The 16,456-nt window shown below is 35.4% G+C and overlaps 2 protein-coding genes across 2 annotated transcripts; one reads left to right on the top strand and one right to left on the bottom strand.

The window, feature by feature from the left end:
* Positions 1 to 3,231: 3,231 nt before the first annotated feature.
* Positions 3,232 to 6,444, bottom strand: LOC103343522 (cyclic nucleotide-gated ion channel 1-like). The gene is made up of 7 exons (XM_016792214.2): positions 6,419 to 6,444; positions 5,878 to 6,301; positions 5,478 to 5,666; positions 5,070 to 5,356; positions 4,647 to 4,761; positions 4,126 to 4,359; positions 3,232 to 3,692 (listed from the first exon to the last, which is right to left on the bottom strand). Exons 1-7 carry the CDS (start codon positions 6,442 to 6,444, stop codon positions 3,282 to 3,284), a joined length of 1,686 nt encoding a protein of 561 aa, XP_016647700.2. The 3' UTR covers positions 3,232 to 3,281.
* A 3,375-nt stretch (positions 6,445 to 9,819) lies between these two features.
* LOC103343177 (putative LRR receptor-like serine/threonine-protein kinase At4g29180) lies at positions 9,820 to 13,903 on the top strand. The gene is made up of 4 exons (XM_008246852.2): positions 9,820 to 9,950; positions 11,385 to 11,447; positions 12,773 to 12,962; positions 13,198 to 13,903. Exons 1-4 carry the CDS (start codon positions 9,905 to 9,907, stop codon positions 13,577 to 13,579), a joined length of 681 nt encoding a protein of 226 aa, XP_008245074.2. The 5' UTR covers positions 9,820 to 9,904; the 3' UTR covers positions 13,580 to 13,903.
* Positions 13,904 to 16,456: the final 2,553 nt, after the last annotated feature.

Genomic DNA, 16,456 nt, shown 5'->3' on the forward strand with positions numbered 1-16,456 from the left:
TATATATATATATATATGTAAGAGGGATTTTGATCTTCAGATTTTCTGGGTTTTTTGAGCGACTTGATGATATAAATTTTTCAATCACTTTTTCAGTGATTCATTGTTGACTTTTCTTTATCCCAAAGATGTCACGTGAGATTGTTTCTGTCTTTGGGCTTCCCTTTTTATCACAACTGTGAGGCCGGTGAGTTTAGTTTGTTTGCTTTGATAAGCTTTTCAGGCTTTTCTAGATTTTTGCTTCCATCTTCCTGTTTCTCGAAGAACAAATTGCTTTGATTTTTTGCAGCCTTATTCTGGTCTCATTTTACTGGGTGTGTCAATTTTTAGGCCCAAACAGTTTGCTTACTTCCCAAACACCACCCATAAATTCTCAGTGAATTACTCCAATTTAAACCCAAAAAAGTACTAAACTCTAATAACACTTTTAAAATAGCGTGGGTTATAAGTAATTGTAGCACAAGTGGAAATTTTGTCCCGTGAGATATTTTGATTTGTCATTGAGCAGAAGGACTTGTGGAATTGTGAGATTGCCTTATGAATGGACTAGTTGACTAATTGACTTGTTGACTTTCCAGTCTTGCCCTATTTGTCTAGTTGGATTTTTCGTGGCTATTTACTGCACTAAGGTCAATGGTCAGTCAATGACTCAATACAAACACAGCGTCATGGCTCCAGGTCTAGGGTTCCCATTACATGGACATATTTTCATGTTAATTTCCGGGTTGGTTGGAAGAGGAATTCTCCATAAACTTGGGATGGATGTTTGGTCCAACCTCAGACATGTAGATGCTGAGGGAATTTCGAACTAAAAGAGCAGATTTGCTCTGTATTGTTATAGATTCAGGTGAAGAATTAATCTAGTGCCTACACATACTGGATAAATTTCATTTGGGAGCTTTCAAAATAAGAAAAGGGACAATAATGCTGTCTTTTGCCAGCCCAACATAAGCAAATTTCTAATCCTTTTGATTGGTTGTTTAGAGCCTTATACATGAATTGAACCATAATCACTTGAGAAAATGGCAATCATGCCGAGAAGAAGGGGCGCAAAAATCATACTCAGTTGAGGATGAGATCATGACATGGTTTTCATTTCCTAAAAATCAATGTTCTCTCTTGAGCGGGTGTAAATTACGAGAAATACTTTCCTACTCATGTTTCATTATTGCGACCTTCTTTTTTCTCTTTCTTCCCCTTTGATAAGTGACATGAGGAGATAAATAGGAAGAAGACAAAGAAAAGGGAGTATGAAAGTTTTTTTCATGAATAACCCATTCAAAATATAGTTAATAAATTTGCATATAGCACCTTATGCATTCTTTACATTTAATACATGTATTTTTTTACAAGAAAAAAATACTACACTTTAAAATTTTAATAAATAGTCTATAATTGCTGAGTCTTTCACTGTAAATTTTTTTTTTTCTGTTCACTAACTATAACCTTTAAAGTATTGAAGTAATTTCACCTATAGATTTATCTTGTGACGTGTGCATGCCACTTAGATCATTTGGTAGATCAAATGGAGAAGATGAATTGAACCTTGACTGATTTTATAAAAGCAGATGAGTTTTTATAAAATCAGTCAAGGGAAGGGGGTTGGGGAAGGGGTGCTGGCTGATGGGTTTTTCTTTTTAATTTTATGTTTATAATTTTTTTTTAATGATTTTTTAAAAATGTTTTATTAATATTTTAGTAATTTAAGTTTTAAAAAGTGGGTCTCACATATGCCACATTAGTAATTAACAGAAATTCTAACGGTAAAACTAACGCTGGAACCAGATTGCAAACAATTGAAAAACTTAAGGTATGTAATCGTTAAAATTGAAAGTGCAGGAACAAACATGTCTTAAGAGTAAAAATTCATAGTACTAAATTGAAATTAATTCTTAAAATTAATAACTACATAATATAAAGTTTGAAATTTCACAATATCTCAGGTGGGACAAAATGCTTATTTCTTCACTTACAATACAATTTGATAATTTCTACCAACAAACCAAAATCCTTGAAGTGATGGATCTCGTTCTCCCCTGCCTCTATCTTGCCCCTCCCCTCTCCTTCTTTGTTTCCCGTCCTCTCTTTCCCTCCCTCCTTTAGTTTTCTTCCTCACCCTTTTATTTTGCTGTGACTTTGTGATTTTCTTTTTATTTTGCAGGGAGTGTGTGGTTGGGTGTAGGTGGTTTCGTTGTTCTGCTCCTATTTTGGATCTACTTTGTTCGAGGATTGCCTTTGTGTTTCGGTGGCTTGGGTGGTTTCCCCTTTGGCCGTTGCAGTTGCTTTATTATTTCTGTTGTGTTGCGGGCGTTTTTTTTGCTTTGTTTGTTTCTTTTGCACATTTGAGATTTGATTCATGCTGGAAAACTACTTTAGATCTGTGATTTGCCTCTATATGTGATTTGGTGGCAAACAGGGTGACCAAGAGTGCTATGCGATTCTCTTCAGCATTTTGTGTTGCTTTTGTTTTCAACCTGTTTGTGGTGTTGATCAATATTCTCTTCTAGTTTTTACTTGTAAGAGCCTCTAGTGCTTGATATGCATTTTCTCCTCCTACCACTGGCGGCTACTTCTCGGCACCTTCCCTTCACCACCATCTTCAGCGCCTCGACCACACCAGGGTTTCCTTTCCTTGGTGACTCTTTTGCAGTTGGGGTTGCTTTTAAAGTGCTTATGTCACTTATTGCTTGGATTATAGTAGCGCTCTTTGTAACTTTGGAGGCTTGTCCACCACCATTTTCTGTCTTGAGCATTGGTTACTGGTTCCTCTCTGGTGGGTGTGGGCTTGTGTTGATTGTGCTTCTGGTTGGTTATGGGTGGTGTGGCATTTCCCTGTTCCATATGCACTGCCTTTTGGGTGCACTTTGCTTTTCATTGATAGTTTCCAGAATAAACAATCAATTTGTACATGAGAATGGGCAGGGCCTCATGCCAACCCATTTGGAATTCAACTATAAAGGTTCATTTCATTATGAACAGTTTTATATGCACCTATCAATTTCGTTAGTGCGCCCAATGTCTGAAAAATAATATTAAACTGTCCAATTTGGTGGATTATGCTCAATGCCGTATTCACTTGCTTGCAAAAAAGAAACTGGAAATGATAAAGAAAATCAACCTCCTGCCGTCTTCTTAAAAATAATTTTAGGATTTCATAATCATAGAAGTGCAATATATTGAACATATACAAAATCATCTTATTACATGCAAAATTCTATAATGAGGGTGTCATATATCTAGAACGACTCCTTGATAGAATTTCATGCCACACCGGCCCAATATTAAAGGTCTTTTTTATTTGCTTGGACTATTCTCTTCAAGTCCGTGGCCATGAGGGTGAAGGCTTCAACTTTGGTGTAGCACTTTAGAGTTGTGGTCGAGATGGGTAAGTCCGAAAGAGAGACTTTTGTCAAGACAGGCAAGTTAGAAGAGGAGGTAACACTATTTGATGCCCACTTTACAAGTTCTTCTCCATAAATATCACCTTTGTCAAGACAGATGGTTGTTGTTGAGCCATTTGTTCCATTATTATTAGTGGCATAGGTCAATATCTTGCCTTGCAGGATGAAGACCATCTTTCCAAGTGGTTCCCCTTCTCGAATAATATCACTGTCCTCACCATAGAACACGGGATGAAAATTCCAACAAATTGCTTCCAATGATCTATCATCCATAGTTTGAAACATTGGAACCTAGAGACGTTAAATATCAATGAGAAAACTAAAGACATTGAATCCCATATAAAAGGAACATATTTACAACTTTCTAGTATAGGTATGAAAATTTATAGCGAATAAATGAAGCCTTGTTATATGAGGAATTTTTGGGTGTGACTCTCTCTCTCTCTCGCACTCTCTAATAAGAATATTTATAGACTGTAATTTATTGTACGAAATTGTTCAATTTTTAGGTTTGTATCTATGCAAAAAGATCAACTAAATGGAGAATTGTTGAACTGTTTGATTATCTGCATTTTTGTTTCATTTTGTAAGTTTTTCTTATTATCATAATGCCATATAACATCAGTTTGGATTTTACAAGATGTAGAAGGTCAAGAAATGTTGTAAAAATATTTGTCCCGTGATCCAAGAAATGTCGGAAAAAGATGTATATTATAAAACTTACTTCCTTTAGCACATTCCACCATAGAAGTTTCGCCATTTTGTATATCACTCCCATGGATATAACAGATCCGATACTCTGAATATTAATATCTTTGTTTTCGTCAAGATTGTTCAGTACGCTTGTCAGGATCCTATCATTCATACTGAAAGGGAGGCCAATTTTTCGTAACCACAATCTTATCTCGAAATCCCTCTTGCTCGTCATTTTCATAAACTTTATTGTTGTAGCTGCAGACTGCGGAATCCATAAAAACTTTGTTAGTTCATTAAATTATTCAACTGCGAGATCAATGCAGAGAGCATAGCTTCTTTATCTATTCTAGAAGCTATCCAATTACACAAAATGAAGCTGAAACCAAACTGTTATAAACAATAGACCATGACTGCTCATGAAGAAAACCAAGATTTCTTGTCAGGACAGGAACCAGCAAACGTGGTATATTTATTAGAAATAAAGAAAAAGGATTACCACGACTTTTAAGTTAGCCCAAAGAAATTTTCAATATAAACACACACACTAACCTGCAAAATTCCTTGAAGATATATTAAAAATAGTAGCATGCCAGTTAAAGAAATAAAAATCGCGAAGAGATTCTCCCATGCATAGTTGCTGGTCTGAAGATTTTGACCAAAAGAACTGCAAAAGTTAGCGGAGCAAGCAAATATCAGATCATACATTCATACAACATTAATCATGACCATCGGATCATCATTGACTAAGCAATTCCACAATCACCAGCCGTTAAATCAAAATTCAATTGTCGACCATATATGATATCTATATAAGAAAGAAGACATGCTTTAACCAAATAACATAAAAAGGCAACAACAATCGACAAAACAAAACGACAGCTGCAAATCATCTTGACTTGCTTTGTTTTCTGTTTGTAATTGTTGTAACATATATAGTTCAATATACAAAATCCAATTAACATATATGCAAACCTTAGATTCCGCAAGCCCCACCAGAAATAGTGCAGCAATTTTGGTCGAAATTCAGTTGTCCCCACCATACCAGATTGAAGAGAATCAAGAAATATACCAAAGTTGAAGACCGTTGCATTTGATGGATTTATAGGACACAATTCACTTAAGAGTGTGATATTTCTCAAGGTATGATCAGCATCACAGTCAAAACTATTAACTTCACACCCATTTTTACTTTGACACGCATATTGCCAGCAAGCTGTTTCTCTTTGTATAGAGAAAAAGTACCAAAGAGCTCCAAACACCTAAAACAAAAACAAATTAACAATATTACTTGCTGAACAAGAAGAAGAAAAAAAGCAACCGCGAGAAACTTGTTACATTTTGGTTTTGCTAATTAGTAAGATAATAAGTATTGGAACTTACATGACTTACAACGATGATCGCAAAGGATTGGTAAATACCTTTAACCCATTTTCCTCTTGGAAATAAGTAAAGTTCCTGGGTTGCAAAGTAGATGCAAAGAACTCGTGGTAGGTATTGAAATAAAATAAGAAAGTTTAGAATCAAAGATGCCGGGCCCTTCATTTTTGTAAAAAAAATGAAAATTACTGCCTGCACACATTCCAGAAGCTCAGGGACTAAATCCAATTATCATATGACAAAATTTAAATAAACAGAACTAATTGGCAATGGAGGAGTGACCAAACTCTTCACAAAGTTGTACAAAATTTCTACATGTGTGACAATTCATCCTCACACGAAATTTTATAGTGAAATTTATATCCTAACAACAAGTTATTCTTTTTGGACTTTAAAGTCGTACCTGGGGAATTGGCAGAATCGCTAAAATGTCAATTATCAAGAAACAAATTTGGATGCATGAGCGGGAAATCTTCCTCGTTAATGGGAAAACCCACTTAATTTTGTTCTCCCATACGGTTTGACCATAAAAATATTGAAAAATAATATGCACCATGTAGAATACATCTGTGAGTGATCGCAGAATAAGAACAACTTTCTTTAGCTTTTTGTCCAATCCGAGACACTTGTTATCTTCGTTGACAATGGGGATGTATAAGAACAAGGGATCCACTAAGACTGAAAGCACACATGAACAAATAAACACAGAATGCCACACTACTGTGAACGTTTGCCAACTTGGATAAAGAATAGACGCCCATTTCGTTGTCGGTATACCTCCTCCATATGTCACCGTAGATTTTTCCTTCACAGTTTCATCTGGAATGCTGAAGAAGACAAAAAGAAAACAAAATAAATTTTGCACCTATTAGCAATTAGCTACAAACATCAACGAAGGAGCCACTGAACCTAAAGAAAATGGTCGTTGAGTTAGAGGAACTAACTTAATCTTCTGTTCGGAGATCTCCATGACTGCATATAGGAAGAACTGAGAGTTAGTGAATGATCATTATTTTAAAAAATCTGACAGTGAAGGAGAAAATGATTCATTTGAGGGAAAGAGAAGAGACAGAAAGGAGTTAGTTCAAGTATGTTTGGAGCTTTACATCAGACCAGAGTGATACCGCTTTGACTCAAATTGGTAGATCCGGACAAAGACAAGGACAGCAGGAACTCCGCAAATGAACATGCAGCAGGTCCTCGTTTTAAAACAAAAATTGGGAAGCTAAGTCAGCATTGAATATGGTTTATAATTGACTTCAAATTAAGACAGTAGGTCCACATCTTACAAATGTCAAGCTAGTTTCATATAAATTAAGATTTCAGTAAGACAAGCTTTCTTCGAGTTTTGGTATAAATCAGTTTATTAATCACTCAACTTAGCATCTTTTTCCAAAGTTGCTATTGATTAGGATCTCGGGTAGCTAATAATAAAACATTAAAAAAAAGACTAAGACCTTAAAACCGACAAGTCGGAAAGGAAGAAATTAGGGTGGGAATTGCTTTGATTACATTGACTTTATGTGAATAACAAAACATTACCACTCATTCCGGGAATTGCTTTGAAATTAGGGTGGGAATTGCTTTGAAATTAGGGTTAATTTCAATTTAGTACCATGAAATTTTTACCCTTAAGGCATATTTGTCTCTCCACTCTCAATTTTAACGATTCCTAAGCTTTTCTATTTTTTGCAATCTGGTTCCGACGTTGGTCTTATCTCGTTAGGGCATTTCCACTCATTTGTCATGACAAAATGCAAAGGGAGGTTACTATTCACATGATATATGAGGAGATGAATTTGTATAGAGTTTTGGAGTGGGAAGTGAAGAATATGGCTAGGTATTTATATAATATTTTAAAAAATCTGAAATTTTGGGTTTTTTTTTTCTTAATTTTTTTTTTGTTATTTAAATTTGCGATGACGTCAAGATTAAGTCATCTTGCCCAGACAGAGCCCAAGCAAGTCTTGCCTTGGGTCTTGCCCAAGCTGGTGGAGCCCAGACTTGCCTTGGCTGCTGGAAGTAGGGTGGGCATCTCATCCTAATTATCCGTGTATCGACCGTACCGTACCGACGGTTTGGTTTGGTTAAATAATTATTTTTTAATTTTAATTATTCCGATCCGATCTGTACCAAAATGTTTGGTTTGGTTTGGTTAACAGAAAAAAAATTCCCAACTCGACGGAAACCCGTACCAATCCGATATTTATACTTACTTTATTATTTAAATACAAAACAAGAAACCAAAGATAAATACGAACAACATTTTGTATCACTCATTTATCATTACTGTATCACTTCTTTCTCACTATTGTATCACTGCTTTATCACCATTTTATCACCGCTTTATCACCACTATATCACTTCTCTATCACCATTGTATCACTTACCCAAGTACTGTAGCACTTTTTGGTCAGAGAGGAATTTATGAACTTCTTATGTTTTCCAGTTTCGACCTTTGTCCCTTTTTCACCTGTAACTTTCCAACTGTTGATCCAAATTTTATGTTCTTTGTATGGTTGGATTCAGCATGAAAAACTAAAGAACCCAGCGTGGAACAAGTGTCAAAATCATTTACATAAATGTAGAGAATTCAATAAAAAGAACACTCAAAGGTTCAAACAACAAACACAAGTGGCTTCTAGTACATCTTGAGCACATATTGAATGATATAGTCACTAAATTATTTGATTTCATACTTGGATGAATTCGACTATTGGATTTTTATATTTTACTAGGATAATTTGGTGTGTTTGTTCAAGAACCTATGTTATGTGAAAGTATTATAAATTGTATTTTTATTAGGCCAATCCGAACCGAGTATTAGGTTAACCGATCTGAAGTCTACCGAACTCTTTGGTTTGGTTAACGAAAGAGAAAATGGTCTACCGAAGTCTTTGGTTTGGTTAACGGAAGAGCCTTCTACCGTTCCGAACCTATCCGTGCCCAGGCCTAGCTGGAAGAAATAAACATAAATTGCTGATTAGGGGCCTAGGGGACCTCTTGCCTGGGCTAGCTTCTCTTACTAGAGTTGCTCTTGAAATTTTCATTAACTGTTGATGTGACATATGTGGTATCCACTATTTAAAACTTAAATTGCTTAAAATATGAATAAAGCATTATATAAAAAAACTAATTAAAAAAATACAAATTTATAAATAAACCCAATTCTAGACATGTATTTATAAAAAAACCCTAACACTATTTAAACATAGAAACACACCCAAAATCAACCCCAAAATCAACAATTGTATATTTTTTGGGTGTGTTTATAAATGGGTTTTGAGTGTGTGTAATGATGAGTTTTGGGTGTGTTTATAAAGTGTTTTGGGTGTTGGGTTTTTTTATAATTTCAGCCCCCATTTTGGGTGTTTTAGTGAAACCCCCTTAAAAAAAAGGAAAAAAATTATAAACACAAATAAAAAGAAAAACCCATTAGCCTCAAGCAGCACCCCTTCCCGATCCCCAAACCCTACCCCCACCCCACGGCCTCAGCTACACCACCCAAGTAGCCACCCACTTCTCTCTCTCTATCTCTCTCTCTCTCTCTCTCTCCCTCTCCTATCCATTCCACCCATCCAACGACACTACCCAGATTTATCCCCAAAAAGGCGAGGTCTTCTACACCCCCAGCCAAATTCGCACCGCCTCTTTTCCCCGAGCCAACTTTTGCCATCGCCATTTGAAATGAAATATAGATGACAATTTGAGCAGCTAGTTTTGTGGATGTTAGTTTTCTTTGCAGATTTAATTCCTTAGTTTCAAATGCTCATCACGAGGACCAAGATTTTCTGTGAGAACATGTAAAAAATATATATATATTAAATAATTATTCATACTACATATTAATTATGTATTAATATGAATTTTTCTTATTTAAATATTTATTGTGAAGACTTATATGTTATTAAATCTTAAGCCTAGTATGAGATTATCCATTTAGTTGAAAGATGACACCATTCTTGTTATCCATGTGTAGAGACTTAGAATTGGTTTTAATCAAATCATCATTGCCATGCCACCTTACATGCTAGTAACAAGTGTTGTTGTGATGTTATTGGTCAAAGGTGGATGACTCACATTATTCCTTAACTTTCTACCTTATCTTTTGGTGGTGGTGTTGTGATATCATTGGGCAAAGGAGGATGAGTCACATTATTCCCTACCTTTCTATCTTATCTTTTGGTGGTGGTGTTGTGATATCATTGGCCAAAAGGGGATAAGTCGCATTATTCCCTTACTTTTCTATCTTATCTTTTGGTGGTTTAAGATATTGTATATATAAATATTATTTGGGTGCATCCATAGCCTCTTATATAAGTATCATGCTTCCTTACTTCAATCATTCATTCCAATCTTTTAAGACAGATTTCTACCATGAAGTAGTGAGAGAGAGAGAGAGAGAGAGATAAGGAAGAAAAAGAAACAAGATGAAGAGCGTGTGTGTTTGTCTTGCCATATTGCATACTTATCATGGTGAGTGGGTTATGTAATATGTTCTAAAAGTTCTTATTTTATGATAAATGTGAAAATCATGGGTTTATTCTATTTACAAATCTCTCTCTATTTTCAAGTCAAGCATGTTTAATTTGTGCAATATTTCACACAATATATATTGTTTGAAGTTTTTGTGAAATATATATTATTCATGGAACATGAGAACTTCAGTGACGGGGTATCCGAAGGATAAATGTACCAGACGAGGACATAGGGCAGTGAGGCCGATAGGGGTCACGTACTTGGTACAATTTGTGAAGGATAACCAAGATATGAAGTAATGATGTGATATGGTTTGGATTGTGTATCTTTTTATTATATTTTTCTAGAGTGTGTAAAATGACATTGCTTAACTGGTATATTACATAATTTGCTCACTGAGCCGTGGGTTGCTCATCCCTCATCTATTTTGTTTTTCAGATTAAGTAGTGAGCAAGACAAAGCCGAAACCAGAAAAGTTGGATTAGTTTAGAGTGATAAACTTTTATTTATATCATGTACACTTATAAGATTATTATATTTTTTTTTTCATATATATAATGGTAATGTATTTTAACCAAATTTTCAATATTTTTATTTATTTCTTTCAATTCACACACCCAAATTCTAGAATATTCTTTATTTTCGAATCAGGTCGTGACATTTTCTATATCTTATGTGTTCGTGTATTTTGTTTTTGTTTCCGTGTGGGGTAAATCTAGTTCTGCCTTTCCAACATACAATTACTTGTTCTAATGCTTGCTTTCTTTAGAGAGAGAGAGAGAGAGAGAGAGAGAGAGAGAGAGAGAGAGGTGGGTGGCATGAAGGTAGATCAAATTTAAGGCTTTTCCTTACATGGAACAATGATTGTTGCTGGTCTTTAACACATTGGCTTTGTCAAATTAGAGACTATGTTGAGAAGAATATTTCTCTGTGTATAGACAGAGCCAGAAAGTTAAGAATATATAGAGAGATTTACAAACCCTACAAGGAATCCTAGGTTTACTTGGCGACTACTCCTAAATCAATTACAATCAATTACAGAAAAGGAAATAAAGAAACTTCCTAATTTCCAACACTCCCCCTCAAGTTGGAGCATGGATATCAAGAATGCCCAACTTGCGTACAAGATTGTGAAAAGCATTACTTCCAAGGGCTTTTGTGAACAAATGCAGGTTAAACTGTTGATGAGTGCTCATCATAGAAACTTGGTTTCTCTGGTTGGGTACTGTGATGAAGGGGAGACTATGGCACTTGTTTATAATTTCGTTGCTAATGGAAATTTGCAACAGCTTTTCTCAGCTGGTAAATCGATACTTATTCATATGAACTCGCTTCATGGGGATTGACCATCTATAAACCTAATTCTCCTTTATTGCTCATTTTCAACAAAATTTAAAGAATTCTATGGTCACTGAAAACTTTTGGGTGCAGATGTAACTTTACACGTTTTGACTTGGAAGGAGAGACTTCAAATTGCAGTTGATGCAGCACGAGGTAAGCACTAAAACAAAAATAAAAATGAAATGAAAAATTACATATATAATCTAGTTTCTTCTCTTCCAGTTTTCAAAATTTAATTCTGCTCTTGTGTTCATCTTGGAAACATTAATGAAATAGTTATGACTAATGTATGTACATACATATATGTACTATATTCTTGTGTTGAAACACAAAAACATAGTATGTTGCAAGAAAATTGTTAGTACCACTTTGCAAAACACAAGGGAGGTGTCGTATAGCAGTGTAGTTCAGAAGTCCAAATGTCATATTCACAGAGAGCGGTGTAAAGAAAATAACAGAGCTGGAAAAAAAAAAATTGTGATTAAGAAGTAGATTTAAATAGGATTTGATTAAAGAAAATTTAATTGATTAAAACACTAAGGCATGGCAAATCAAGCTGCCCATGCTGCAGCAAAGGTGTCAAACGCGAGGGTGGGTAACGTCCGATGGATGTCGCAACCTCCCCCCTCTCTTGTTTCGGTTCTGTCACGTGATGGTCTCCCTTGTCCACACTATTTTCAAGCCTAGTGTGTGTCTACCCCATCTGTACATTTCTGAGATAGCACCTGTTCTGCTTCTCTGTCTCTGTTTTGATGGTGTAAGCTGTTAATTTGGTATCGTGTACTGTTTCCTCCTCAGCTTCTGGGTGAGAGTTTTATAATGAATGAATTCCACTTTTGACCAAAAAAAAAAAAAAAAAAAAGAGACCAGCAAAAGAGAATTGGAATTGCTCATATTGCAACAACTCCAACTTGTATTGAATAAACAAAGTTTCACCAACTCTTCATTTTTATTTCTTCTCATCATCAATTTATCCAACACCACTTTCATACTTTTGTATTCAATATCATTTCTTTACGTTGAGTTCAACACCTTAAAGCTTTCTTTTGCTTTAATTTTCTCTTTTGCTGGTTGTACTCCATTTCTTCTTCATCTTTATTTGTTTGGTTGCCACACTTCAACGAGCATGTGCTTGTAATTGCTTGCTAGTGGCTGGCCGCACTTCATGCTTTTTGTTTTATTTATATCAATGCCATTATCACTTCTTGCTTGATTTCATCTCCTTATCTTTCTTTATTTGTTGCCAATCTCACCAAGGACCTACTAAGAGAAAGTAGTTATTTAATTTCCAATACTTCCATTAGCATAATGCCTAAAATTATAAAAATCAAACTTTACCCTAAAGAGCTTAAAATAAAATAAATTAATGCACTAACAAATATATATTTAGGGATAGAAATTGTAATAATTATGTGCTTATAAAAAATCGCAGAGTTAAGATCTTCATTTAGTTAACATGGCCTAAGTAATTTTTGCAGGACTGGATTATCTACACAATGGCTGCAAGCCATCAATAGTACATAGAGATCTAAAGACTTCAAATATCTTGCTAAATGAAAATCTTCACGCCATGATAGCCGATTTCGGTCTTCCTAAAGTTCTTGCAACTGAAAGTGCCACTCATGTATCAACTGACCCTAAAGGAACATTTGGGTACCTTGATCCTCCGTAAGCGTTAATTATGCTCACTAAATTTTCCAAATTTTTAGGGAATATTGTTTTACGATCAGATCCAAATTGTAACCTTTTCATATATATGATCTGTTGAATTGAGTTATATGTTAGGTAGTCATTTTCTATAAGCCCAAAACCCTAAATTCTATAGGTATGTATAGTGCTTTATTAGATCAAATTATCCCTAAAACAAGGAATATGTAATTAATTGTTTTCCCTATTCTGCCAGATATTACAACACAGGAAAGTTGAACAAAAAGAGTGATATATACAGCTTTGGGATTGTGTTGCTAGAGCTAATAACTGGTAGAGCAGCAATAATAAGAGACGTTGAAGCTGAACCTATTCACATATGTCGATGGGTGAGTCCAAATTTTGAGACTATGGAAATTGAAAGTATCATGGATTCAAGAATACAAGGGACCTACAACATCTCTTCTGCATGGAAAGCTCTACAAATTGCCATGGCATGTGTGCCTTTAACAGCAATCCAAAGGCCTGATATAACTTTTATCTATAACGACTTGAAGGAATGTTCGAAAATTGAGATGTCCTCTGGAAGAACACAAATTGTAGGGAACGATGATACAAAGTTGAAGCAGCTCAATTAGAATAGCCTCCCAAATTGAGTCAGAAACAAGTTCAAGCAGCCCAGTTATTATGGCATCTTAGCAGTGTGTGTCAAAAAACACCCTCCCTTTCCTAACTTTAGCGAACTACATAGATCATCAGCCACCAATTCTGTTCTAGACTTCAAGTATTGGTTTAAGCTCTTCTCCTCACAAATGTTATGCTCCAATTCCCCAAGTTTCTTGCACATTGTTATTTTCACATGAATTTGGCCTCTTGTTTTAGTTTTATTATTGGTGTAAGGTCACCCCAAGTTTGTAATTTCAACTTTCTTGCGTACAAAAATAAAATAAAATATATTTACCACTCGGTCATATTCATGTGTTAAGTCTTCCTCCGTATTTTACAAGCCTTCCTTAGACCCACTGTCTGTCACATGCAGGCCAAATTTTCCACAAAAGTGAAAGCGAATTGGTCATAAATTAACTACAGAACATGTCAACATGACATACGCACAAGAGTTGCACATACAAGACGACCCAAGTCAATTGAGCCCATGCAATTTCCCTTTTGTCAATTTCAATGATTTTCCTGCTCTGGGCTAAAGGCGGATTCCCCAATAAAATATTATTAATGAATTTTCGTACGAATTTCTCATTTTACGCAAATCTGAAAGTTCCCTTCATGGTTAATGGTTATCTCTTATTCATTTATTTAAAAAGAAAAAATTGAAGAGCATTAGTTTTATGAGAAACATGAAAATACGTGTAACAGAAAAGACAATTGCACAATACAATATTGGTTCAACTCAAAATGTGTAGCGGGTAAGCAATTAGTTATTGGTGTAGTGCTATTTCTCTTCCACTGGATTCCCATAAAACTAATCAATGTATTGAGACTATTGATCAGGGATTGCTTCAACAGGTGATGGAGGTCATAATCTTATGGTGATGGCAGAAATTGAGGCCTTCTAAACTTCTTGTGGTTGTGCATTGGTCTGATCTTATGGTGACCATATATGAAAATCAGCCGCACAACACCCATGACCACCTCTTCTTTCGAATGTCCTTTTTGTGAGGGCTTGACATACCTAATCTCACTAGGTCAATAAGTGTTGGATGGCATGGAACTATAGAACTATGCTTATCCATCACAGAATTAATGCTATCTACTGGGAAAGATGCACACACACATACGCACACACACACACAAACCAGGTTCACATTGTCATTGTCCATGTCCCAAAGTTTAATTTGGAACTCAACACCAGCAAGCAACCCATTATATGTTCGCTTTACAGCCCCTTGCTTTCATCCCATTCCACAATGTATAATTCTCCTTTATTAGTCTCATCCCATATGAGAATAAAGTATGATTTGCATAACAATAGGAATACTTAAGCAATCAAGTACTCACGCTGAAGGAGTTATGTAGAAGGTGCATACAGAGGAGGGTGTGGGTGTTGGGGGTGGAGAGGCCAGGTATAATTAGGTTAACATTTTTTATTTTTTATTATATATATACTTTTTTTTAATAATTATTTATAATTATAGTTAATTAACGAAAATGCCCTTAAACTTAACGGAAGCTTTAATGGAGTTATATGTAGGTGGTGGATTAGTACACTTTACAAAGGTCAGGTGGTTAAAAATAAAATTTAAAAATTCAGGTGGTAATGATGCACATGTTTATAAGTTTAGGTGGTATTTATGAAAATTTCCCTAATAATTATGGTTATTACTTATTAACAATTGATCATGGGAGTTGAAGCAGCCTGTGGTGACTTTGATTCTAGAATCATCAGCTCATATTTTAGCCACCAGTTGGCCGGTTGATTATCATCAATGGTATTTTGTGCACAGAACAGACATAATTCATTATTAATTTTGTTTTTCTAAGACAGGTACGTATGAATGGTAGACTTGCATGTTGTGGAAAATATTGCGCATGCGACATTTTAGAAGTTTTACCAGTGACTAGACAAACATTTATAACCTTATAAATGTCATTCAAATTTAGATTTTGGATAATTCCATCCAAATAGGACAAAATTATAATGAATATTTGTTAATTTGACTCTTCATCCTGCCAAACATATTGCTCGGTCAAGAAAATGTATCTGAATAGCATTTCTGATTGTATAAAATGATAACAAATATTAATCTGGTTTCCCAAAGTTGAAGGATGTCGCAAACATTCAAGCCATTCCTCCTTCCATTGCTTGGTGGCTTTGCTCTTATGCTCCTTCTAGTTCATGCCCGGGATGATCAATCAGGTATGTTCAAAACACATTTTTCGTAACATATGTATATAGCATCATCTTATATAAAATCCATGTCTTCTGTCTCAGGATTCATTAGCATAGACTGCGTCCTTGCTGGAAATTCCAGCTATGCTGAAAAGACAACCGGCATTAACTACATTTCAGACGAAACCTTCATAGACACCGGAGAAAGAAAATCCATATTGCCGGAATACAGCAATAGGTATCAACAGCCCTATACGTCTCTTAGGAGCTTCCCTGAAGGAAAAAGAAACTGCTACGAGATCAATGTTACTGATGGCTACAAGTATTTAATCAGATCAAGTTTTGTATATGGGAATTATGATGGCCAAAATAAAGTTCCCGAATTCGATCTGCATCTTGGAGCTAACTTATGGAGCATGGTGAAGTTGGAGAGTGCATATCCACTATCACACACAAGGAGCTCATACATGTCCCTCGCCGAAACTATATATATGTTTGTCTACAGGCTCCGGGGTCCCATTTATATCAGCTCTAGAAATAAGGCCTTTATTGAATGGATCTTATATAACAGAAGGGGAATCCTTGGCACTTGACATGCGATTTGACACGGGTCAAAACGCTAATTTAACGTCATATACGTGAGTACATAGTACACGGAGCTCGAGAGTAT

This window comes from Prunus mume, linkage group LG1 (assembly GCF_029339155.1).
Source record: "Prunus mume cultivar Tortuosa linkage group LG1, ASM2933915v1, whole genome shotgun sequence".
NCBI classification, from domain to species: domain Eukaryota; kingdom Viridiplantae; phylum Streptophyta; class Magnoliopsida; order Rosales; family Rosaceae; genus Prunus; species Prunus mume.